The 27,388-nt window shown below is 38.4% G+C and overlaps 1 protein-coding gene across 1 annotated transcript; it reads left to right on the top strand.

Annotated features, from left to right (window-relative positions):
• The first annotated feature begins 1,305 nt into the window (after positions 1-1,305).
• Positions 1,306-27,388, top strand: abhd3 (abhydrolase domain containing 3, phospholipase). The gene is made up of 9 exons (XM_041802553.1): positions 1,306-1,532; positions 3,837-4,000; positions 5,987-6,169; positions 12,382-12,427; positions 19,296-19,408; positions 19,778-19,951; positions 22,604-22,652; positions 22,746-22,911; positions 23,370-27,388. Exons 1-9 carry the CDS (start codon positions 1,371-1,373, stop codon positions 23,549-23,551), a joined length of 1,239 nt encoding a protein of 412 aa, XP_041658487.1. The 5' UTR covers positions 1,306-1,370; the 3' UTR covers positions 23,552-27,388.

Here is a 27,388-nt window from a genome sequence, read left to right as displayed (position 1 = left end):
AAATTTACAGCTGTCATAGGCAGATTTTTTTTTTGCCAAAATATTGGTCGTGAATACTGGCAGCATATCTGATATCCTTTGCATATCTGCTGATCTGATTATTCATTTTTTAGCTCATATATGCCAATATCAATCATAGACTGTAGAAAAAATTGGACAAACCCCGTATGACGTCAGTCGTCTGCTTACAGTAGGTGGACTCAAACTGCTCTTGAAGCCAATCCGCGGAGGTTTCCATATAGAAATCGCGGTCTCAACTAAACTTTGGATAACCCTAACAGCCCGTCCATTAAGTGTGACTTCCTGTCACACTTCCTGTTCTGCTTGACAGAAACCAAGCCTCTGCCTGCCGAGCTATCTGTCAATCAAATGAGACGTGCCAATCAGCTTTCATCCTAAATATAATCCAAACAATCATGGTACAAAACAATTCACCCCCCATAGAGTGGGAGCACAATAAAACACTATCTAATGAGACAAGTTTGGTGTTTTGAACCAGGCTGTAAACCAGTTTATTTCTAGTGTCAAAACCGGCTGTTTAACATCTGTTCAGATGGGACTTCTGGTGTTCCTGCAGCCAGCCTCAAGTGGACACTCATGGTATAGCAATTTTTTGCTCTTCCGTATTGGCTTCAATTTTCAGGACCGGAGGCGGCCCACTTGATACTGATATTATACCAATAATATTGTGCAATCATAGAAAATACCCTCAAAACTCCAAACAAATTCCTCCAAAAATCCATATTAATTCCCAAAATTCCCTGAATCCCCAAAATTTCCATGAAAGTTTCCAAGCAAATTCCTCAGAATCTCCAAACAAAACCCCTACATTTTGTATACAAATTACTGAGAATTCATGTCACTTTCTCCTAATATTTCCAATTACTTAAACTTCAATGGGCATTCTGGACAACTATTTTAAAAAATCTAATTATAGAAATGATTCCCATATCGAAGGAAATCTAAAATGTAATGTCCTTTTTGAAAATGCAGGGTCTTAAGAGGTTAAGGTATATAGATACATGTTTATATATTATGTATGGTGAAATGTGAAAGTGGGAGCTTGAAAATATGTTCATGTACCAACAGGGAGCCCTGCAGACAAAGTCAGGGAACCACTGCTCTAGCCTCAGCAGCTCGTTGTACTTCACCCCTGCCGCCTGCAGGGGGCGTCAGACAGACTGTGAGCAGCGTCCACTGAAAGCTGGTCAAAGAGCGCCACCGCTCGCTGATACGTGTATAAATATATCTTTCCTCTCATCAAGTCCCCTTGACTGTCTCCTTCACAGTGGGCTTGCAGGCAGACACAGCTGACTTTCAACCGAGCTGGCCGCTGTCCTCACAGTCTGGGTGACAACAGGGACCTTGCAATGATCTCGCTGGACTTCAATTTCAACATTTTGACAAGGGACCTGTCGCATTATTTGGAAAATCAAGTGAAAGTTGGATTTTTCGGTTCGGGAGTAGGACTGTCTCTGGTGCTGGGTTTTAGCGCTGCATACACCTGCTACTATTTGATTTCAGTAGCGAAGGTAAGCACATTAAATCTGTGGTTTATGACACCTGAATGGGTATTTTGAGCCTCATTTGGCTCGTTAAATTCAAACCGGTGCTCCTGATGAAGGCGCCTCGTCGTTGCCATGCCTGTGATGATGGTCCATAGACAGACCTGTGCATTTACTGATGGAGGTTTCGATCTGGCAGCATCTGTCCACCAGTGGGCTAACGCCTGCACATGTGGGATCTGTGTCAGCCATAGACAGACAATTTAATCAGGATATTTACCTGTTATGGACATATATAGTGTTACATCCACGTGCACCACTTATGTAATCAAATTAAATCCTCAACAAAAGAGTTACAGTTAGATGTCTGCATTGACGAAGCTAGGCTAACGTTACTGTATGTTAGCTAAAAACGCCGGTTGAAGGTTTTATGTAATGCTAATGGGCGCACAGTAAGAGCTATGCTCACGTCGTATTAACAGTTCAGTATGTGTATCATAAATTTAATAAGCAGAACAGAGATAATGTTTGACGTCTTAAAAACAATATAATCCCCTTTCTTCATGAATATGACTTACAGTGTAACAAACTAACTGAATGCCCACAGTGTTCTCCAATAGGTGTACATAGTAATATGCTAAATTATGCTAAATCTGCATGGTTATATTTATAGCTAAAGTGCTGTAAGAGAAGTGACTTAATAAGAGAGTTCATGTTCATTATATAGGGCAAATGCTTCCTGTTTTGTTTACACCTCTGTAAAGTGAAACAAAGACCTTCAAGTGCATACAGCAGGATGTTCAAAGAAAATGATATACCTTTTCCTCCTCATTTCTTACCAGGTTTCCCAAGCAGAAGGATTTTTTTATCTGCAAGAGCTAAATTGGGTTAAGGATCATATCAAATAGTGAAGGTAGTTTAATTACAATAGTATTAAGAATAGGCAGCATGTAATCAACCCAAGTCATATCATTTATTTTGATAGTATTTCTAAGTATTAAGCCCAAATTGCACACAAATATATACAGAATTAAACACAATGTCAAACACAGAGCATTTAAAAATGCTGTTCATAAAAGAACAACAATAAAGGCAAGTTTGGAGAAAATAAAAGGAAAAATTAGGTTAGAAATGCTGAAGTCATGATTTTAATGTACTTATAGAAGAAACTGCTATACATCTATAGGTGTATTTACACTATTTGTAAGCATTTCATCATCATTTATAAGCATGTTAGAGTCCATGGTTACAGCCACAGTCTGCAGTCCTTTTGAATTCTTGGAGATCAACATATTGGTGTATTGGCACGATGTGTCCTTGCCATACCAGCTTAACTGCCACTGAAAAGTCCTGGTGAAAAGTGGAAACCCTGATATAAATATAATTATCTCACAGCCTTAACATGTAAAGACAGCTGGCGTCAGGTTTTCCTATGTAAAAATGCATTTGGAATGCTTAAAAAATGAATTAGCCATTAAACAATCAGCATACTAATATTGGGCATTAACCCATTATGATCTACCATTGGGCTAAAACAAAGATAAAATGAAACTGTGCTCAATTTGCAAAAAGACAGCATGTTTATAAAAATAAACTATTTACAGTAGTGCAATCAAATCTATAAGTGTGCCAGATACTTTTGAGCATACAAATGTTTGCAGAAGACCATGTTGAAACAACAACAAGTGAGACTCGTGACTTGCAAGAAAACAACGCAATAGATTTCGTGGAGACAAAACATCATCATACATTATCACATGCATGTGAAATAGGAAGTGCTGTGAATGGCAGGGGTCCAGATTATATTATAGTACATTGTTTTTGATGTATGCACTTTTTACTACATTTCTGCAAAAGAAAGAAGGATATTTCTGGAAGGAAACAGTACTCTGGGACACAGAGAACGTGTGATATGTTAGTGTTGCTCCTCTGGTTTTATATGCAAAAATAATTATTGCTTTATCTCATTCGGTTGCAATTCTACCTGCTGGTAAAGATAAAAATGCATTGGGAACATCAGCGCTTAAAGGGTTAATCACCTTACAGTTAATGAAACAATGCTGACAGCCCTACTAAATACCAATTATTACTAATAAAAGAAAAATCAAAAACATATTTTAGTGTGTTTAGTGTTGTTTTTGTGTTGAGAATCATCATATAAGCACAGTTTAATTTGCTGTAAAGTTTAAAAATGACACTACAACAACTAAGGCAATATATTAGAAATAGTTTTATTTTGCAGTAAATAAAGTTTAATAATGTGTTATTATAGTGATGATACTGCTGCCGTGTTACATTATGTTACATTGATGGTCTTTCTTTGTTTTGCAGAAGCCACAGCTCATCTCTGGTGGCAAGAAGTTCTACCAGTTTCTGAGGGAGCAATGTCCTGTAGTGTCAGAGACCTACTACCCCACCTTTTGGTGCTGGGAAAGCCGCATCCAGACTCTGCTGAGACCGTTTGTCACAGCCAAACCTGGGGTCATCTACAGAAAGTAAGTCACACTCAACAAAACCACAGACACAGTTCACCTGGTTAAAATGTGTGGTTAAACTCAAAGTCCCCCGTAGAAGGAAAGAAGAATGTCCACTTTTGATATATTAACAGTAAATGTAGATTGAACATGACAGCTTTCTCATTCAGGAGGTCTAGATTAATTTAGTGCCATCGCAGAATTTCCCATGCTAACAGTAAAAAGCGTCATTTGGAGATTTTACACACGTGGTTAGTCAGTGCCTATTTCTTCATTCCTTTCTTCCCAGTTTCACAACTGGAAACAAATCCCAGTTCTGTTCTTAGCAAAAGCTCAGAGAGCAATAGAAAGGGATCCTTTGTGGGTTCAGCTCAGGGCTGCCCTGCCTGCTCCCTGGTAATGTCCATTCTGTTGAAGATTAATTGGCACAGCATTCCTCGCCCCCTGTGTACATAAAGCAGATTACAGTTACTTAATTAAGAGGGACTTAGTTTCATTATAACCTAATTAAACACTTTAAATTCTTAGATAAATTATTTCAAGAATTTTAACTTTGAAATATGTAAATTTTTGTAAGTTTTGGCTTGGTGTAATGTACAAGTGTGTATAGTAGAAGTTCTTAATGAATTGTGTGATGTGATTTGTTTTTGATCTTGTAACTCATAGAAAGGTCAAGTCAGTTTAATCAAATGTGCTTTCACTTCTTCAAGTAACTACCACAGTTGTCCTTTTTCCCTTATTGTTAAAATAACTTGGCAAAATTGTGAACCAGTGGCCTTTGTGACATAAAAAACAACAGTTAAAAAGACAAGAGCGCAAACGACAGTTCACAGAATACCAACAAAACAGATAAAAAACTAAACGTAAAATCTCAACTCAAAGTAAAATCCAATAAAAAAAATTACATTTCTAAACATTTTCTTTAATTAAGAGACATTATAAAAAGATGACACATCAGTCATAACACATGCTGTCATTTTTATTTTATTTTTTTTTTTAATTATATTTATTTATTTATTTTTTTACCTTTAATTGATTTATTAGTGGAGCTATTTGTGTGTCCTGAGGACATTCACATTTCTTTTGCTTTCTAAGGTCTCCTTTGTCAAGGAGAATAATAATCCCATGATGCAAAGGGACTTCATTAACCCTATAGTCCATGTGTCCGCTATAAAGCATTGCAACATGGTCACATTTGCTGCATTGTTATCATATTTCCTTGGGGGACAACAGGACGCCCCCTCCTTCTAATGAAGTTACCTAAGGTTGACTCAAGGACAGGCACTGTGCAAACTGACTTATTTGTCATTGGCTGCCTGGGTGAAATTCCACTCATCTCATTGTCCAAGCGAAGGATTAGCGCCTTGTCTCCTCCCACTATGCATGCTGGTCACTCAGGATTGGCCCGGTCTGACTTTAAAGTCTTGCCTCGGGTGCATATTTCATGGCAGGTTCTGTAATTTCATGCTGATGTCTTTACCACTGGCCGGCCAGGCTGGCTCTCTTGCTGCCGTTTGTGTTTGTGTGAGTGCATTGCAGGCTTTAAAACGCACTATAGCGCTGGCACTGAATGACCTCATCTGCTGGAAGAGGTTGTATAGCCTGGAAATTGATTGATCATAAGAGCCTAGTGGTGCAGTGCCCTCCTCCTTGTTTTAACCTGCGTGGTGTTGCAAAGCACAATGACAAGATGATCACTGGGGAAAGGAGGGAGCTGACAGTGATCGTTGTACTCACATATCCAATTCCCTTTTGGCAGCACTTGATGTAGATCCAATGAAGTAATCGCCTTACCTGTAATTGAACGGAGGGCATTAATTGTGCAGACTTGAACCAGAGAGTTTTTAATGATCACTCAGTGCAGATATGCATTTATCCACTTTTTGTATCTATTTTAGTATCAAGATTGTCTTGTGTGGCGCAATAGTGTTAAGATGAGGTAAATGAATAGATAAATAAAGATAAAGGTCCTGGTTGCTGAGTTGCGTGTCTGGCTTCTCTCTGCAGTGAGCTCATTAAGGCAGCAGATGGAGGACAGATCTCTTTGGATTGGTTTGACAACGACGACAGCTTCGCTCATCCCGACCCCGCCACCAGGCCCACTGTCCTCCTCCTCCCTGGTCTTACCGGCACCAGCCGAGAGTCCTACATCCTGCACATGGTCCAACAGAGCCGGGATCTGGGTTATAGGTGGGTGGTCTTGGCAGGATCTCCTGGATGAGGTCCAGGGCTGAGGGACAAACACAGGGCACTAAATCACACAACTGACACTCTCTGTAGTGCGTGCTCTAATTTCACAGTGACAGCATGCAGAAAATTTGTCGAATCAGAGTCAGGATATCTCAGCAGTCTTACAAATATCATAAAGAGGCAAAACCTGACACACACTTTCATTACAGTTCTGTAACTTTATATAATGTATGCATCAGGCTACTGGGGTTAATTCAGGTGATGTGCACAAATAAAGTGTGCAGCCAAGCTCTCTGTCAAGAACATAGCTAGAAGAGCTGCAGTCGAGGCAGTTTTCTCCCCCATTCTCCCTCTCCAATAGACCCTTTCTCTGCGCTCATTCTTTCACCCAGATTTGGGAAAGGCATGGGAAGAGAGCCGGCAAACTCAGCATCTTTCACCCCTCACCCCGTCTGTGTAGCTTAATGAATTACAGCTTATCCCGGTACAAGCTTTGCAGCTTAGCCCCAGACCAGCTTCCGAGTCTATACTGCAGTGTGTGTTTAAGCAGCACCCACTCACCCCACGCTACCACCACCTCCTGTGTCCTCTTAGTCCAACACCCCCATCCAGCCCCGCCCTGCTGCTGAGCTTCTCCGATAGAAACTGCAAGTCTGACTCCAACAGATAATAGATGACTGGCGAGAGATGAGGGGAGAGGAGATGCCTTTGCTCTGCAGTACAAACACAATGCTCTTCACACAGCTGGCCCTTTTCTGCACACCTCATCATATTCCCACTTCAGTTTTTCAAAAAGTAGGGAACATTTGTTTAAATGAATTTAGGCCACCGTGTTCTGTTGAACATGCAAAGTTGGTAACTTGTTGTGACAACAAAAAAACAACAAGCGTCAGCTGACTAGAACTTGAGAGTGCTGTAAATATTTGTGCACATGTTTTTAACCATGATGCAATTTGCTAACCTTGCAGAGCAGATGGATACGCCCATTTCTGCGTTTCTCGCTGGCAAATCCATCTTGCAAAGCTACCGCCTGAACCGTTTGGGCCCAGTTAGAAAGTGACAGGACCAATCAGTGTCAAGGGGCAGTACTTTTGGGTGAAGCGGAGTTGTGACGTAAGTGAGCAGCAGCAAGAGGCTGGTGCAAGACATTAGCATGGATGCAGCTAAAGCTCCAGTTTTATCAGAACTTGATGACATTTCTTCGTTAAAAGAAGAACAAAGAACAGCAGTGAGTTGTTTTCTTTTCAAAAACGACAAAAGGGGGGGCGGCAGTAGCTCAGTCTGGAAGGAATTGGGCTGGAGAGCGGAAGGTCGTTGGCTCAAGTCCCAGTGGGAGCACAGCTGGACCCTGGCCTGGTAGCTGGAGAGGTTCCATCACATCCTGAGCACTGTAGAAGTGCCCTTGAGCAAGGCACTGAACTCCCCAACAATTCATGGCAGCGCTTAACAAAGAGCAGCAGGGCCATCACCCAATATGTGTGTAATATGTAAAAACAACAACAGAGTGTAAACTATGAATTTCCCTTTAGGAATGAATAAAGTACGACTTTACTTAAAAGTTGTGTACTGACATGTCTACAGTTGCCGTGGTTCACGTTATGCAGCTCTAAAGGAGTTTACTCCTTCGGTAGGCGCACAGCTCGCTGGCAGCTACATCACGTGTTTTGTTGCTCTGATTGGCTCTTAAAGATGTGACAGACAGAACGTTCATCCAATCACCCTCTGAGTTTTTTTCAAAGGCTCTGCTCTTTCCCAAACGCTGTGTATGAGTGGTTTTCCAGATGGATGTGTGAAACAAATCCATCTGACGTGCCAGGTTAGCAATTTGCAGTTTGAGGGTGAAATTAATAAATATTCACGTCATTGGTGGAAATGCTGGTTATGTTCTTCATCAGTCAAGTAATCAAGAGCCCCAGGAGTAGTGCCAGAGTGGTTAACTAACAAAAGACATTGAGTTTACATAACATACAACAAAACAAAGCCAAAGCTGTTATTTCACACTTATTATTAAATGAGCTAAATGGTTATTGGTTAATTGACAAATCTGTTAGTTACATAGTGGTTTTAGTTTCACTGGGATTTTGTCCGAATACATGATAAAAAAATATTGGTGCTTTAAGTTATTTTGTCTCAAAAATGTGTCGGATCAATGTCTTTTCCCAGAGCCAATGGTAGTGCTGAGCAATTAACTAAGTCTTACTTTCAATTCTAATTTTAACCTCCCACATTCAGAAAAATGAGAAAATCAAGTAAGTTACTCTGCCACGTTGTGCTTGTTTTATCATGATTGGTAAACAGAATGTACCTCCCCCTCTTTACAGCTCAGTGTGTGTTTGCAGTGTTGTATCTGAATGCCCAAATATTCATAGTTCTGGTGAGCGGGCAATGAAAGAGTTCAGTTTGCACATCATGAACAACAACATAAATGTAATTCACTCTTAATTGAGCACACAGCTCTTCAACCATTCTTGTCGATCCTTATGAAAGTAATTTTTTTAGATTTATTTTTTAAGCTTTTCATGTCTTTATTTAGAGAAGAGGTCAGTGGATAGAGTCAGAAACAGGGATGAGAGAGTATGGAGAGACATGCTGGAAAGGAGCCACTCTTGAACAAGGGCCACCTGTGTACATGGACCGCGACCTTAACTATTTGGTCATTTGCGCCCAATGAAAAGGTTTTTAACACTCAGTTTATAAGCAGATGACAATGACTTGTTCAATGATTTATTTAGTTATTTGAAATTCATGCACCAGATGTAAGATCAGATAGTAATTGTATTTAATTATCGTGATCTAAATATTGATCAAAATAATAGTAATTATAATTTGTTGCCATAACTGAGCAGCCGTCGTCCATATTGTACTCAGACTTCAAAGATATTAAAATATGATCAAGGACAACTACAAATGCCTGAAGTTGAAATAATTTTGGTCCAGAAATAATGTTTTCTGCAACCTTTTCAGAAAAAAATTAAATATTTTTTGTGTTTTAAAGAAATAGCAGTTCTAGCTTTTAATATATAATTAAAAGCTCTTCCTCTTCTCATAACCTGAAGTTTAGAAATATAATTAAACATTTAATTAACTGTATAATTCATATCATGATACTGTTAGTTCAATAACTACGGCAACGCCTTTTCATTAGACATACTTCCTTACTCAAAAAATGTATTCTGCATGGACCACAGCACTCATAACTTTTTCTATCCAGAAAAAGCGTCCCCTTTTTTCCCGTAACCAGAATAGGATAAACCACGTTACAGATGCCAGGTCTTTGACATGATTTTGCTACAATTCTTTTTAGGATTGTCTTATTTTATAAAAACATGAAATTGAGGCCAATTTATTAATACACAGTCTCCTTAATTTTATCATCCTTTTTTTTTCAAATATTAGTCATACTTTTTAATTTTGAGGTTGTATGATTGTTGATAAATCAATGTGCATTCTTCCCTGATTAAAGGTGACTGATAATATCTTACCTTTTAAAAAACTTGGCATAGAGGAAGGATTTTGAAACAAATCTTTAATCAAATTAATAAACGTCTGATACAGATGCCCTGTTATTGATGTTTGAATTAACAATTTAGCTGACACAATACAGATGTTTCTTTTTTTTTAACACCCCTAGTATGTCAACATATTTCTATTTTTGCCATGAGATCAGATCAGAGCTTATACAACAGTTCTTTTTCTGCCCTTTACAAGCAGCCAGATATTCCATTCATCATCACTCATCATTCATAAACTTGACTGAACATGACAGGTAAACACTGAGAAATGATATCTATTAATGCTACATCATTTGGCTTATGTTTGTAAACAAGGTCAAAATTTACCAATATCAATTTGTTAAACCGATGCATCTGTGCATCACCAATGTCTAACACAAAAATGAAAAATATGGGGAAGATATTAAAGGTAACATATTTTACCCTTTTAAGACAAGTTTATATTGTTCTCACAGGTCCCCAAAACATGCCTGTGAAGTTTATTGCTGAAAAAACACTCCAGTAGTGTATTTTTGCATGTCTAAAACCCCCTCTGTTTCAGCCCTTCTCAGAATGAGCCATTTCTGTGTCTGTGACTTTAAATGGTAAGTTAAGGAGGGCCAACCAAACCTGGGGGCGGGTGCTTAGGCCCCCAGTGAGGTCACTAGATGTACAATCTGAGAATGGCTTGTTTCAGCACACATTTTCTGAAAGATGGAGAAAGGGAGGGGGAGAGGGAATGGATTTTTCTGGTACTTGAGGGGATTGTGGATTAGTGTAAGAAAAGCCTGAAAAAGTGATTTTTTTGCGTATGTCCCCTTGAACAGAGTATTTTTGCTGATACAGCAAATTTTAAAAGACTGAATTTTCTTAACTTTATGTAACCGTATCAAAATTTTCAGTCACGTCTAGATGGCTTGACGGGTGCTGATGGCCTGGTGGTTGAGTTGTGCACCATATGCCAGGGCAGCCCAGGTTAAAGTTCGGCCAGCGTCACCATTTCCCACATGTCTCTCTCCCACTCTCATTAATGTTTCTGATTTTATTTAATGTCCTTCTCTATCAATGGAAGCATAAAAAGCCCAAGAATACATCTTAAAAAGTTGGCTTGAAAATGTTCATCTTCACTCCAGGACCATGAAATATAGCTGTGTATTTTCTTAGGCCTTAGCATTTATTGAGTTGGTTGAAGATAAGGACACTGCTTCTCTTTTAAATGTCTCATTTTCATTTATAAAACTAATACACAGCTTTGTGGACAAGTCTAAACGTAATCTGCAACTTGTACCTCATCATGTTAAACATTTCCCTTCTTTACCATACTTTTTAGCTGTTTTTATGTACTTTTAAAAGCTTTTTTTCTGTGGCTTAACTAATTTCCTTACCTATGAAAAGTTCATTGTTTTCTTTTGAATAGAAGCTGTTTTGATCAAAAGAGGAAGTTCAGTACTGAAAGCTTGACACAGTACAATTTACAAGGAAAAAAGTACAAAGAACAGTTCCTTGAGATAATCTCCGACGTTAAGTGTTAATCTGAGCAAGGTTCTTACATAGAGAAAGCGTCTACATGTGAATTCCTGAAAAGTGTAAAAGCTGTCACATTAAGTGGGGATCACTGGACTTCAGTGCATGCTTTTGTACATGTGCTCCAGCATGTTTCTCATTGTGTAACAGTGTTAGATATGTATTTCACAGCCTAAGCACTTTGGAGCAGTCTCCTCCTTCTGAGTCATGGTTTCAGACCACACTGCTCTAGCAGTGCTCATTTAAATATAAATCAACACTATAAAGTATATTTCTTTGCATACATTTTTTTTCTCAAGTATGTTTATTGAGTTTTATTGTATTCCTTTTACAAATAACAAGGAAAGAACAAAATAAAAAAAAAAAAACAGCTCAGCAAGACAATGGCTGATACAATAATTGTGGGCAAAGGTAATAAACATATAAAGTGCAGAAAATAAAAATACAAATAAGGCAAGATAAACTGACAGTACAGTACAGTTCACATGGGCAACGTCCATGGTCAGTCAAGCAAAGTAGTTGCCAGTATTGAAGCAAAAGTGGAATTCGAGAAACGGAGGTATGGAGTCCATATTTTCAAAAAGCGTCCTTTTGTAGAATGAAGCAAACATGTAAGGTATTCTAAAGAAAAACAATCCATGATTACCCTATGCCAGTTTGCCTTGGAAGGTGGGTTATGGCTTATCCATGACAAGAAAATGTTCTTCCTTGCAGTATATGTAAGGATATCATATCCCAACAGTAAACAAAGAGGATTCATATCCAAAACCATACTAAATATTTTTTTCCATATCTTACATGTCTATCCAGTATGCCTGAATTTTAGGACAGAGCCACACACAGTGAATAAAGGTTCCAACAGAAATTTTACATTTTAGACACATAGGTAAGGTTTGGGGATTCATTTTATGTCTCTTATGGGGAGAAATTTGTAAGCGATGAAGGATTTTGAACTGCAGCAATCTAGCATGGTTACACACTGATATGTTTTTAGTACGGTTCCACATTACTTCCCATTTATCTTCATCAATCTTAGCATACATTTGATTCCCATATCAAGACACTTGTAAGAATTGCTCCATGCTGTAAATAAGGTATGACAAAAATTTGTTTTAAAATGCTAAAAAAATACTTCTAAAGATAGTACATGAAATACATAAAATGATTAATCTGAGTGTTTTTCCCCTTCTGTTTCAGATGTGTGGTGTTCAACAATAGAGGGGTGTCTGGTGAAACACTGCTGGTAAGAATTCAACATTGTGCTGTTTCAACCTGTCACACTTGGTTGTTTCATGTCTTCATTCGTCTTGTCCAGATCCAGAAAGACAGACGTGTGCACAGGACGTAAAGGACTATTAAGGACAGTTGCTTCTCCCATTAGTCAGTCTGACAGCCTCCCAGCTGAGTTGTCCTTTTCGCTGCTTCGGCCAGCATGGAGCATGTCAGCGCCACACGTGTCACAGAGCCCGTAGGGAGCCTGAGCAGACGCTGCACACACAATGTTGTTGCACAGCAGGGATTAAGTTGCAGGACTGATACTGTATTTTAATGCCAATCCACAGAAATATGACCTCGTTGAGCATGTGCTGGTCTGACACCTGGCCTAATCCGTCCTTTAGACACCCGGGCATATTTAGCCAACAGGACGGGTCTGGGCTTTGATAGTGCTTAGCAAGCCCACTGTGATAACGTTCCACCCTCTCTGTATGTATATCCCCTCTTTCTAACACAGGCACTCTCTTTATGGCAGCTGATAGAATCGAAAGTTCCTCTTAGAGGGCGTTAATCTGAATCTGCGCCTGATCTGTCCTCCTGTCGTTCACCCAGCTGCAATTTCAACTCACATAAAAAAGTAACAGAAATGCAAAGTGTCCCTCAGTTTGATTCTGGGTCAAATAGACTATTTAGTCATCTCAGCTGTCCTCAGATTAGAAGAAGAAAAAATGTTTAAACCCTGTAACCTTGGCGCTGTATCAAGTGTTGGTGGTAAGAAGGGAATTGTTCTATATTTGATGTGAATGATTCAGCTTTTGTACGCTCCTCTGACTGTTTTCTCTGTGTTCACTCAGTGTGAATATCGTCCATTGTTGAAAAAGGCCAGCACTTTAGACTGACCCACTGTGTGAAAGATGCCCCCCGCCTCAAAGACCGTGCTGAGTGCCAGTGCCCTATTTCCACCCTCGTTAAAAGCCCATTACGTTGCAGATTCCAGTGGAGATGCTTACCTCTGCCAAAAGTGAAATCTTTGTAATTTTCCCAAAAGTCTTGGTATTTTAAGAATATAGATATGTTTTATGCCTTTGTGTGTTATAATGTAGTCTGTAAGAGTTTCTTTTTTTTAGTACAAAGTCAAAAACTTGCTTAGGCCTTAAAGAGAAACTCCTAGAGTAGAAAAACAGAATTTACTTTGCCTGAGTTTCTGCTTGAATCTTAATGAAGGGCCTTGAAAAGCTGCAGAGTCAACAGCATCCTGAAAAATCAGACTCTTCAATAGGCTCCTTCAGTTTAAGCTGGCCTGCTTTCTTATGTTAAGTCACATTGTTCACCTGAACTGTGTTAACTGTGTGAGTCTTGAAATCACATCCTATTTACTACATAGTGCACTATACAGTCAATACTCCATTTTATAGTGCTGACCGGATTCTGAGGGGGCATAGCTGTACCCCATTGTGCACTCACTGTATCCCACAGTGCACAGGGAAAAGTAGTGTACAACCATTGGCTACTATTCCAGCAATATTTTCCGTCATGATTATTTTTTTAACAAAGGCAAATGATTTATCATTGTTTCTTTAATAATAACAGAAGAATGAGACTGTCAACTGTGTGTTGCAACAAAGATGAGATGGGGCATGAAACTGTGTTTCATTATTTTGCTAAAATTCAGAATTTTATTTCATTATTATTTTACACTAGAAAAGCACTCGGAGGGCGCAGACCTCCACCATTAGCCATATCTCCCAATAGTAAGGAATCTTTAAAAAAAATTCTGGATGCAGATGGTAATCCGGATCACTCCCAAAATCTAATCACTTCTTCCTTATACCATTTCTGACACGTCCTGAAAATTTCATCAAAATCCATCCATAACTTTTTGAGTTATGTTGCAAATAAACAAACAAACTAACGAACAAACCCTGCTGATCACATAACTTCCTTGGTGGAGGTGATAAAATTCATATATTTATTACGTGAGAACACATTCAGTATAGTATAGATTCTTTGCAGATGACTTGAGCTTTCTATGACTATGCCAAGAATTCAAATTGCAAAAATATAAACATTCTTTATTGTTAAGATACCTGAAAGTAGTGAAATATTCAGGCAAAAAAGAAATAAAAAGGTTTTAAAAAACTCACAGAGAAACAGCAGCAGGTAGAAATAAAAAAAAAGCCTCCATGAACTAGTGGTGACACAAAATCCTCGTGTATGGTCAATTTTCACAAAGCCATCCAGTTTTTTTCAGTACAGGTTTGTCACCGTTTAGCACATTAACCTGACCGTACCTGTATTTCCTCAGCTGATGTCCATCCAGCTTCTCTTGTTGTAATGTGAAATCTGTCTCTTTTGAGTGATCTAGATCATTTGGCTCAGCTCAGTAGAGCTGGCTGGCTGGCTCCCAAACGGCTCTTCATTTGGTGCCAGGTTAGCTTTTTAAATGTGGATTAAACAATGACAAAGGGTGGTGGAAAGGAAGCTGGCACTCAAATGAGCGCTAGCTACTGTGATGTACAGTCGCTAGAAAAAGTATGTGAACCCTTTGAGATTTCTTGGATTTCTGCATAAATTGGTCATAAAATGTGCTCTGATTTTCATCTAATTCACAGCAATAGACAAACACAGTCTGCTTAAACTAATAATGCACAAAAAATGATATGTTTTCATGTTTTTATTGAACAAACCATTTAAACATTCACAGTGCAGGGTGGAAAAAGTATGTGAACCCCTAGGCTAATGACTTCTCCAAGAGCTACTTGGAGCCAGGAGTCAGCCAACCAGGAGTCCAATCAATATGATGAGATTGGATGTGTTGGTTAAAGCTGCCCTGCCCTATAAAAAACACACACCAGTTTTGAATTTGCTCTTCTCAAGAAGCATTGCCTGATGTGAACCATGCCTGGCACAAAAGAGCTCTCAGAAGACCTATGATCAAGAATTGTTAACTTGCATGAAGCTGGAAAGGGTTACAAAAGTATCTCTAAAAGCCTTGATGTTCATGTGTCCACGTAAAGACAGACTGTCTACAAATGGAGAAAGTTCAGCACTGTTGCTACTTCCCCTAGGTGTGGTTGTCCTGTAAAGATGACTGCAAGAGCACAGTGCAGAATGCTCAATGAGGTGAAGAAGAATCCTAGAGTGTCAGCTAAAGACTTACAGAAATCTCTGGCATATGCCAACATTTGTGTTGACAAATCTACAATAAGTAAAACATTAAACAAGAATGCTGTCCAAAAAAAACATTGCAGCACATTTGAAGTTTACAAAAGAGCACCTGGATATTCCACAGCACTACTGGCAAAATATTCTGTCCATAGATGAAACCAAAATTGAGTTGTTTGGAAGGAACACACAACACTATGTGTGGAGAAAAAAAGGCACAGCACACCAACATCAAAACCTCATCCCAACTGTGAAATATGGTGGAGGGGTCATCATGGTTTGGGGCTGCTTTGCTGTCTCAGGGCCTGGACGGATTGCTGTCATTGATGGAAAAATGAATTCCCAGTTTTATCAAGACATTTTGGAGGAAAACTTGAGACCATCTGTCCGCCAACTGAAGCTCAACAGAGGATGGGTGATCCAACAGGACAACGACCCAAAGCATAGAAGTAAATCAACAACAGAATGGCTTCAACAGAAGAAAATACGCCTTCTGGAGTGGCCCAGTCAGAGTCCTGACCTCAACCCGATTGAGATGCTGTGGCATGATCTCAAGAGAGTGAATAATTTGAATAATATTGCTGAACTGAAACAGTTTTGCAAAAAGGAATGGTCCAAAATTCCTCCTGACCGTTGTGCAGGTCTGATCTGCAACTATAGGAAACGTTTGGTTGAGGTTATTGCTGCCAACGGAGGGTCAACCAGTCATTAGCCTAGGGGTTCACATACTTTTTCCACCCTGCACTGTGAATGCTTACATGGTTTGTTCAATAAAAACATGAAAACATATCATTTTTTGTGCATTATTAGTTTAAGCAGACTGTATTTGTCTATTGTTGTGAATTAGATGAAGATCAGAACACATTTGATGACCAATTTATTCAGAAATCCAAGAAATCTCAAAGGGTTCACATACTTTTTCCAGTGACTGTACATGAAAGAGCAATTTTGTAGAACACAGGCTAGTTAATGAGTGGCACAACTTTACAAGGTTGCTAACCACACAACTTTTTTCAGTTTATAGTTTCAATTGAAGGCCTGTTTGTGACAAAATGAGGAATTTTTTACATGTTAAAGGTGCACACCTAGCACACTACTCCTTTGAAAGCTAGCTACTGTGGCTCACATTTAAGAGCCGATTTTTAGCACAGAATCGTCAGTGAATGGCTCATTATCACTCAGTCTCTTTTCCCACAAGGTTTATTGTTTTGATGGTCTATCACCTTTTCAATTGTAAGGGGCTCAGCTAGCCTCTTAGCTCAGTACAAGACTCCTCAAGATTCTTGTGTCCCTTCATCTGGCTAGATGGACACTAGATACTCAAAGGTCTGTAGGACTGAATAATTTGTGATATTGATCGCCTTCATGCCCAGTAAATCTCTTGAACTGTGGCAAAAAACAGTTTTTTTGTAAACTATCGGAATCATACTCAATATACAGTGCTTAACAAATTTATTAGACCACCACCCAAAGTAACGTTTATACCACAGCTGCCCTAAATTAACAGCATTGGTAATCACCACAATCATTTTTTTTATGTTTCAGCAATGGTTAATACACCAATATGTTGAAGCTCTTTAACTGAAATGATATTTTTAATGCTAAAATATTATTATTGTTATCCATGAATTTTCAAATTTACTGATTTACAAAAAAACTGAAAAAAAGTAAAGCACATTATTATTTCTTGATTAATATGTCAAATTGTAGTTATTTACTTGTATTCCTGAACAGAAAAATTAGTTTTAGTGGTTGAATGTTATGCTTGGTTAATTTCTGACTTCTCAGAGAAGCCCAGTGAGCCGGCTCAAATTTGGGTATAAAAAGGTGAATTCAGTTTGAAATTCCTCATTCCTGTTCAAAATGGTAAAACGTTGACAGCTCACTGAAAATGAAAGAGTCCGAATTAAAGCACTTCATGATGCTGGATGTTCTCTGAGACAAATATGAGAGGTGGTCTAATAAATTTGTTAAGCACTGTATGTAGAATTTTTCTGATGATAATTGAAGCGTACAGGTCCAATTAGAGCTTTGAAGTACTAACTTTCCTCTGTTACCATTCATTCCTAATAGCTGTCCCCCAAATCCTAGGGTCGGGTTACCCATCTGCATAATATGCATTTATTGAACCTAGACTCTGAAAAAACAAGCAGTACAGGAATAAATGAGTAGAAACACATACATGTATAAAATAATGCTATATGATAACATTTAAGAAACAAAAGAACAAACCGTTAACCACATGACCAAACCTATGGACAATTATGAAACAGCACGCAGCACAGTAATCATCTAATTATGACGATCTTGTTTTTTAATTGTGGAAAGCAAAAATATATGAAATAAAGGTTATGAAAAAGGTGATGTATGTTCTTTTTGTGACTAATAGACTCTTCTGTGGCTTTTGTTTGTTTTTCCATACTGTATATATTGCTAATGGACTTGACTTTTTAAAGCATGTTACACTAATGTACAACAGCAGCAGATAACATCAGTCGTAATCTTCCATAATGATAGAAAACACCATAAGCTGAGAAAGGAACAAATGCAGCCTGACAGTGAAAGCATCTGTAGGTTGACTCCTATCTCTCCTGACTTAAACAAAGGTCCGCATGCCTCTGTCACATTATCTATAAGCTCTTTGTGTCCACGTGAACACTTCTATCTTTAGACCCTGTATGAGTCATGTCTTTGTATCTCACACCTGCCTACTATACTATATGACAGCTTGTTACTGTATATGTCTATTAATATTCAACTAATGGGGTACAGGATGCTCAAAGTTCAAGTTTCACTTTTCATGAGTCTTTTTTTCCTTTAATATAGTTTTCTGTCACTTCCAATGATTTATCTAGTTGTGACTTTTAACCAAAGTTGAATTCAGCAAATATTCAACAGGAGGAATAATTGCCCATGTTTTAAAGTAGTCTCCATAAAAATGAAGATGGAGGTTTATGAATTTCTCAGTACACCCTACTTTTTATTTTCATGTGTATGTCTGAAAACAAGACAATCTCTGTTAATTTGATGATTGGTATTAATTAATCCTTGTGTTGTCTTTGGATCAATAATGACCAACCCAGGCCAGTTTAGCTTGGTTAGTGCAGCAGGCACCCATGAACAGAGGCTATAGTCTTTGACACACTGGTGGTGGAATCGATTCCTCTGCAGTGTTAGGTGCATGTCTTCCCCATTCTCTCAGCCAATGTTTCCTGTCTCACTTCAAATGTCCTATCAAAATAAAGGCAAAATGCCCAAAATATGTTTTAAAAAAGGAACAACCTTTATCTTAATTTTCTTCATGATAGCGTTTTGCATCTGTTATCTTATTTATCATTTTCTAACGTTGTTTATACACAATGTGGATGGCAGCAATGGTTAAAATATAGAGGCCTAGCAATTGTAGTTGAATATCTCATTGCACAGCAAAAAAAAATCTCAGTGTATCTTCAGAAAAACCTCATTGCTCTCTTTCATAAATGCATTCAGATCCAAATTCTGCACATTTCTCCCTCTTCTCATGTATTCTTGCAAAAAAAAGGTGTCCATTTTTGCACCTTTTAACCCATTTTTGCCACTTTTTAACTTCTTTTCACCATTCATACTGTCTATGTTCTCCCAATTTTTCATTTCTTAATCCCTTGCTTTTTTTGGCCCTTTTTTGTGACTTTTAACCCATTTTTTGCCACTCTTTAACTTTATTCATTGTATTTTCTTCTTATCCCATCCAGACCCCGAGGACCTACTGTGCCGCCAACACGGAGGATCTGGAGACTGTCATTGAGCACATCCACAAGAATCATGAAGCTGCTCCCATCATGGCTGCTGGAGTATCAATGGGAGGGTAATGAAGCCACTCACTAACAGCTGACTGGACTTTTTTTTTTTTTTTTTTTTTTTAGCTCTGGAGATGCTTCTAACCTCTTCTAAGACATCTTTAGATGCTTGTCAGTGACTGGAAAGTTGCACTATAAAACATGAAACCTAAAGATGATCAAATATTTTTCAATATATTTAACGTTTCTTTAACATTTATAAACATCTACCATTGGCCGGGGTAGGTTTAAATATGGTCCCAATCACAGAAGAAGTTGTTTTTTTTATACTGCACAGCATTAATCCCGTGAAGCGAAGGATTGGTCAGAAATGGAACATGTCCCAATCCCTATTTTTACCCATCTGTCCCTTCCTCTTGCCCCCTCTCCCAAACCAGGATGATGCTTGCCAACTACTTGGGTCGCAAGGGCCGGGAAACGTGTCTGAAAGGGGTGGTGGTCTTCTCAGCTGGCTGGGATGTGTTTGAGTGCACGGCTTCACTGGAAAAACCCCTGGACCGCTTCCTCTTCAACTCCTACCTCACAAGCTGCCTGCAAGCCTCTGTGCACAGGTCAGGGCGAGTCAGAGCAGGATTAACACAGATGCTAATTCGGTGCTAAACGTTGTGGGAGCTTGGATAGCTGGGGTTGGGGTTTTTACATGTTGACTGGGTTTTGTTTTGTTTTTTTTAATATCGGGATGAAACAGACTTCTGTTGTTTTGTTTATTTGTGAGAGAGGGAATTTAAAATTAAATACCTCTAAAAATTGGCAAACAGTCAATATTCACATGGGATTAGTATTGCCTGAGGACCCCTCTGGTAATTTAGGAATTGTCTCCCAATGTCAGTGTTTTCTGTGGCACATTTACATTGGACAGGCAAAGTCTGTAATTCAGTGATTTGTTGACATTACTGATAGAAACACTACATGACTATAACATTTTTTAAGTTGCTTAACTAAACTTGGTAACACAGTTTGCATAGAGCCTACCCCCCTTTCAGTATTTAGAGATTTGATTGGAAAGTGTATTTGCAGGTGAATTAGTAGTAAAGCAACAAAAAATAATCTACACAAAAGACAATATGGTGTATCATATATTTTTCAGGTTTCAACTCCTTAATGTACCCAAACTGTTACAGCTGTAAAAGCATTTACCGGTAGGTTGAGCTAGTTTAAAGATAGAAAATGTTCCTTACCTCATGGTGTAAAACATGCCATCCATCTCATTATTCTTTTACATCAGTTTTGGCTGACTGATTGTAGCTGACTCTCTGCTAATGGGTCTCCATGCTCTGTAGCGAGAAGAGCCATCTGATTTTGCACCCAAAATCTTGTCAACCCTCTTTCTTATTGTATGCAGACTCTATTTACCTCAGCCAGATAAAAGATCAGCAAAATCCAAGCTACATTTACCCGACAAGGGTCCACTGAAAACAGAATTGTTTTTTTTTTTTTGTTGTTGTAAATTTAGAGACATTTCTGCATTTAGATAGAAACATTTTGATAACAACTGCCAGAAACACAGCTGTACAAAATGACCAAAAACACTGTTGTACATGCCAGGTCAGTAGCTGGTGGTGTGTGAAACAACACGTGCTGTGTACCTACGCTTCCTTCTACAGAGCAATGAGGTGTAAACAAACAGAAATTGCCAACACACAATGTTTCTTTCAAATGGGTGTGAGAAGCACAAACAGAATTTTGGAGTCTGTAGTTGTTATTTATGTCCACCCACTTGCTCATGGATACTGACCGGAACCGTAATGCGCGTGTGCAAAAAGTCTTGGTCTTTAGTTATTTGCAGTCACGTAATCCTGAATGTCTATTGGGGGTCAGGATGTGGGGGACAGCTGTTAGGAATGAATGGACCTGTAAGCTGCAATTATCAGAAAATTTCTGCATATGTCGATTACAATCCCTACACAGTACAAAACAGTGATTTTTTTTCCCCACGGTTTAACCAATTAAGCTGGTGTGAAGGTGATGAACTTCCAGTTTACTAAATCTGGCAGACTTCCTAGCATTGTCTATCTAAAAAGGGAGACAAGAGTCTAGAGGAGTCTTGTGTTGAGCTAAGAGGCTAGCTGAGGACCTTTTAATTGAATCTTGATATTGTTCTATCAACTGAATAAACCTTGTGGGATAAGCAACTGAGTGCTGATGTGCCGTTCATGAATGAGCTTTAGATATGAGCCATGGTAGCTAGCTTCTGTTTAAGTGGTAGTTTCCTTGGTCTGGATCTCTTTAAGAGACAGATTTCACAGTGAGTGAGACTGGCTGCTCATCAGCTGAAGAAAAACAGGCAAGATCAGGGCTTAATGTGCCACATCATGCCAAAACTGTACAGAACTAAACCAGACTGCTTTGTGAAAATTAAACAAGAGTGTGTGTGGCATCACTCTTCCAGGCTTTAGACAAAGGCTTGTTTTTAATTCCTGCCTGCTGCCATTTCACAAAGAGGTTTTTTTCCAACTTTTTTGCCTGAATGTTTCACTACTTTCAGGACACAAAAGTAGTTTAAGAATTAATAAATTTTAGATTTTTGCACTTTGAACATTTGGCATCTTCGAGAACAGCTCAAAATATGGCCTTTTAGCAGCGTTTCCCCATGTAGAAATCACTTCTTGCCCCCCAAGGGGAGAACCCATTGCCAACTTTACATGGAAACCAAAATAGTTGTATTTTAAAAAGCTTGCTCTCTGGAACCTATTTCAAATCTAGCGTCTAAAACACTATTTCATGCAAACAGTGAAGACAGATATATTTTTCCATTTTCATATGAAATTTTTGTCATGCATATGTAGCCCACTTTGAAAACAATAATGATACAATATATTAAAAAAATACTGGGATGTTGAATCAGATTGGATTGCTATTATCAGAGGACTTCTATGTTTGCTGAAATATGTTGGTCAATTAGCCCCACAATTTTTGATTCACAAATCAGACCATTCAATTTGCACAGGATTAAAAACAGACAGCATCTGCAGTTATTTTAAATTATCAGAGGACCCCATGCCATACTAATCCCCTTCAAATAGGGTTAATAAGCATTTCCAAATGGTCTTGCTTTAAAATCATAGTAATGTTGCCATGATACTGCTATGGAAGTTGACCTTAATTATTGTTTTCTTTTATTTAAACCTTGTCAGACATTTTCAGAAGCAAATCACTTAACCTAACAGCAGTGTGTGACAGTTTCATTTTTAATTTCCCCCTAGACACAGACCAGTGCTCGAAAAGTGTTACGACATTGATCATGTCATGAAGGTCGGTATTATTTTCAGTGACCCTAAGCCACAAATGCTAATCTAATTAAAAACAAAGTAGCCAACATTTAATCAATTTACTGTGGCCCTACAGGCAAAGACCATTCGAGAGTTTGATGAGAGGTTCACCTCCATAATGTTCGGCTATCCTACCAATGATGACTACTACCACGATGCCAGTCCTGTCCACAGGCTAAAGTCTGTGCAGGTGCCAATGCTGTGTCTCAACGCTGCCGATGATGTCTTCTCACCGTCTCATGGTAAGTCCCAAATAATCTTAGAGGTTATCCACACAAGGAGAGCTCACTAGATCAAACCTTTTCAGATTATTAGGTAAAGATTTCAAGCAAGCTAGCCAGACATGATGTGTTTCAATTTCAGTCAGCTGAAAAACCTTCTCCTAATTGGCTGTCTGTATAAGACCTCCAGTTTCTCCTTCTGTCATGTCTGCTCTTAACCCTCATCAGTGCTGCGCTTTTTCTTTCAACCCCACCACCCCAGCAGGCTCCAACTGAAGGGTTTAAGATACTATCATCACTTCAGAAATATATGCATATAAAATAAATCTGCAAGGAGTTGATGACTTTTGCTACTGCAGTAAACATTTCAGACAATTACAAGCATTACGTGTTCTGGCTGACCGACTAGGCAATGAGGTCCACAGATCATAAACCATAAATTAACAAACCATAATTCTTATCCTTTGTTTCTATTCCAGCCATTCCAGTGGAAGCAGTGAAGCAGAATCCAAACCTGGCCCTGCTCATAACTTGTCACGGCGGCCATATTGGTTTCCTGGAGGGCCTATGGCCTCGCCAGAGCACTTACATGGACCGAGTCTTCAGACAGTTTGCTAAGGCAGTCATCGAACAGGGCAGCCGGCTCAAAGACCTTTCCTGATAAGAGAGTTCAACAAAGTGTTCCTCCAGTTTTCCTTCCTCTCTGTTTCCTCCTTTCCTTTAATCTTTTCTTCCATTTATGCCGTCCATCTTCCTTTTACTGCTGCATTCCCTCCTTTACTTGATTTATAATTCAATTTTTATTCTTTCGCCTTTTGTCCTTTGACCTTTTTCCCTCTTTCATCCTTTCCTGTCCATCATTTGTGCCTTCCCTCTCTAACTAATCCTATTCTGCTTATTTCCTTCCTTCCATTGACTTTTTCAATCTTTGCCTTCATTCCTTCTGTCCCATTCTTCCTCCTGCCACAAGCAAAAAAATCTTTCTTATACGAAAGGCACATCTTATTGAATGCAGCGTTTGTGTTGCATTCAGCGTCCATTTATTTATTCCATACAGTTTAAAACTCATTGTATGTAATCATTGAATGCATCTAAAAAAACTAGCAGAGCTGCTCATGTTGCTGTTGAAAAGCTGAATCTGTGCCCATCTTTGTTAGTCGCATTAGCTTGCAAAAAAAAGCCCTGCTTTTACCTTGTGCAATTATTTGCAGTTACACATGTACTGTACATGGAAGATCAATCATCTATGTCCATGAAGCATCTTTCAGTGCTCATTTTAGTAGGATTTTAGCCCTCAGGGATTGTCTTTATTTACTCATATTCCTCTCCTTTCTGTGTAGTTCTGTATTGTTAATCATTCTTATTTGGTTTTAAGGTAGATGATATTTAAGTTTGCTTCTTTTTCTTTAATATTGTAGTGTCATACTGTGGGAACAATAGTTTTTTGTTTTCTTGTGGAGAGACAAATGATCATCAAGGCTTTCATTTTGAGTTTATAGTGTGCAGCAGCCTGAAGTCTAGCTTAGCATAAAGATACTCAAGTTGAATTTGCACAGCCCATTGTTGGATACTTTGTTCTAATCAAATCAGGCCTTTACATCTTAAAATATCATATTCATCTGGCCCTGCTGGGTAAATGTGGCTTGCAATTAGTATAATTAGATATTCAGACTTGAAGCTAGACAAAAAAAATTGCTAGTTTTTGCTGTGTATTGTTACAATGCCAGATGTCCACACTTTGCCTAAGTTTCAATAAGTAGATAAACTTGCATCACAGTAATTTATTAGTGTTCATATCTCTGTTTGCTTTAAAAAACATATTTTCTGTCGTGCTGCTGTAACTCCTTGTTCTCCCACTGGCAAAGTTCCGAACAGTTTACCAATCAGAAGATGTTGGGCTTTTAAGCAGGGAGGCCTTAAATAGACTTGAGAGCACCTGCGTTAGGGTTTCTATCCACATTTTCAATTTGTGCATTATAAATTCAGTCTGAAAAGGCTGCAAATTAGGAAAAAGAGTAAATGCTAAATGTCCCAGACCTGTTTCCAAAACTCTGTCAAGAGCACATAAGTTTAGATAAAGTTGTACAAAACTGTCCATATCCACATATAAAATCCCCCTCTATTTTATGTCTGCACTCACTTCTAAAATAGGGTATTAACCATAGAGCAATCATGTACTGCTCAACCTGTTGACTCCTAATACACACATAACAGTATTGACTAGAAACAAGCATAAATTAACTTTTTCTTTTGCCCATGTTTTTTGTGAATGTTATTTTAAAACACCTATAGCGTATGGCAGAAGCAGATCTCAGGGTTACATGCAGTTAGAAAAACCCTTTTTATTGTGAAAGCACAAAACTGAAATTTCCAAATACAGTAAACATGTCACACTGACAGAACTATTACTAAATGGAATTTCTGAGGTCAGATTAACAAACCTAGATGATGTAGTTGATAGTCTAATCCTTGCATGTGTATACCTCGATCAGACCTTAAGGGCCTGAGGCGTGCTGTGCATGCTCTACAGTTCCAGGCGTTGACCTTAAAGTCAAAGGAATATAAAGCAAAAGCAGGGAAGAAAAAATTAAGCTATCGATGGGCAACTTCTAGAATGAGACCCATACAGTTTTGGACAAATGGAAAAACACCAGTGTTAATTTTGTAGTCTATATAAAAAAAATGTTAACTGACTACCTTTTATGAAGATCGTTTTTGGTGCTTTTCTGCCTTTATTTAGATAGGATAGCTGAAGAGAGACAAAAAACATGGAGAAAGAATATCCCCAAATATCTTTTTCTACGAGAAAGACAAGACTTAGACTAAGGCCAGCTAAAGATAGATCATTGATGACAAAAACTCAGAAACAAAGAGTAAGTTTAGTTTTCAACAAGGAAACTAAAATGTGACTAAAATGCAATTTAGTTTTCGCTGGACAATAAAAATACAGAATATTTCTGTGCTGCAGGTAAATCCTGTCAATCCATCTATAGCACTTCTACCTCTTACCTCTCAGCTGTAGAAAGCAGGGATCCCAGGTTTTGCAAAGTACATAGAAAACACAAGTATCGTTTGGCACCAGATTCAGGCTAAGTGGAATTTTTTTACTACAATGTAACAATTTTTTATGGACTAAAACGTTTCTAAGTGTTTGTTGACTAAAACTACAAAGGGTAGAAATTACTAAAATGTGACTACAACTAAATATTTTATCCCTAAGACTAAGACTGAAATTAAAAATAGAGCTGGAAAGTTGTCCATATTTTCTCTCTTAGACAAAAAAATAGCATTGTAATTAATAAAAAGGGGGTATGCCATCAATCACCATAGTTGAGTCAGACATTTTAGCCAAATTTGTTTTACTTGATTCTGCTTTTACTGGTGCAAGGACAACAGTCCAACTGAATGTTGTTATCAAGCTTTAAACTTAGCTCAACATGCACGCACTGACTGACTCCAGGGTGAGATAAATTAGGATTTTATTTGGATATCATGCAAAGACACTTAAGAAGTTCCACTAAATCAGGATACAAAACAATATACATGCCAGATGGACTGTTTCATATATCCATTGCATGGGATATAGTTCACAATCATCTGGGAAATTATAATACAGCCACTCTAAACAGCCTGTCAGTGCAAGTCGTTGGATTTTGCTTCCTTTTGACCACCGTTTCCTTTTGTTTCTGTTCTTTATGCTAAGCTAACGCAGTGCTTCATTTTTAACAGACATCACAGTGGTATTGATCTTTTTGCTCTCCACGAGAACACAGATTTGCTTATTTTCCAAACTGTCGAACCACTCCCTCCTTTAACCTTCTGCATGCACTTTTACTTTCACACATTCTACCTTTACATGCACCAAATAGTTTTACAAATGTATGATAAAAAAAATCATAATGACAAGGAATGTGAACTTGCACTATTTTAGTTGATACTATCATGCCTCTAATTCCTTAATGCAATGCACTTCATTTCATTTGATATATGAAAGTATATCCCAGACGCTGAACAGAGCAGTATGTGGACCATGAGGTATTTGTGTCAATGTCGGTGGTTGTTATAGTCATGTATGTAAGTCTAAGGGTGGTAGTTTCAGTGATGTGAATGAAGGTTACGCCTATAGGACAGACAGTGTACATAACAACTGGGTTTTTGTTTCGCCAACGATGATTAAGTGACTGGCTACCGCGTATGAGTTGGCGTCCATGACACAAGCATGAGGGATTTTTTTGATGTCTGTTTGTTCTGCCGTGTCCATCGAGTAGCACGTGTCTCAGTGGCATCATCATGTCCTCAACTTTTGTCTTCTGTAGCACAAAGGATATGTTCTTCATAGGATGCTGCATTTCATTTTGTACTCTACATGTAAAGATGAAGTAAAACGACAGATTAACATGTACAGCAATAAGATTTTAAATTAAAAAATGGCTATTGTTAAAGTATCAGTATATGCACATTATCAACATGAGTGTACTATGCTGTATTTAATAAATTA

This window comes from Cheilinus undulatus, linkage group 13 (assembly GCF_018320785.1).
Source record: "Cheilinus undulatus linkage group 13, ASM1832078v1, whole genome shotgun sequence".
Taxonomy (NCBI): Eukaryota; Metazoa; Chordata; class Actinopteri; order Labriformes; family Labridae; genus Cheilinus; species Cheilinus undulatus.
Note: the sequence above shows the minus strand (reverse complement) of the source record. Positions and strands in the feature narration are given on the sequence as shown.

What these genes read in the sequence shown, in the direction of transcription:
- abhd3 (XM_041802553.1), top strand. Translation starts at nt 1,371, where the DNA reads ATGATCTCGCTGGACTTCAATTTCAACATTTTGACAAGGGACCTGTCG. An exon ending in CCTGGGGTCATCTACAGAAA is followed by an intron (nt 4,001 to 5,986) that starts GTAAGTCACACT and finishes TTCTCTCTGCAG; the next exon opens with TGAGCTCATTAAGGCAGCAG. An exon ending in TGTCTTCTCACCGTCTCATG is followed by an intron (nt 22,912 to 23,369) that starts GTAAGTCCCAAA and finishes TTTCTATTCCAG; the next exon opens with CCATTCCAGTGGAAGCAGTG.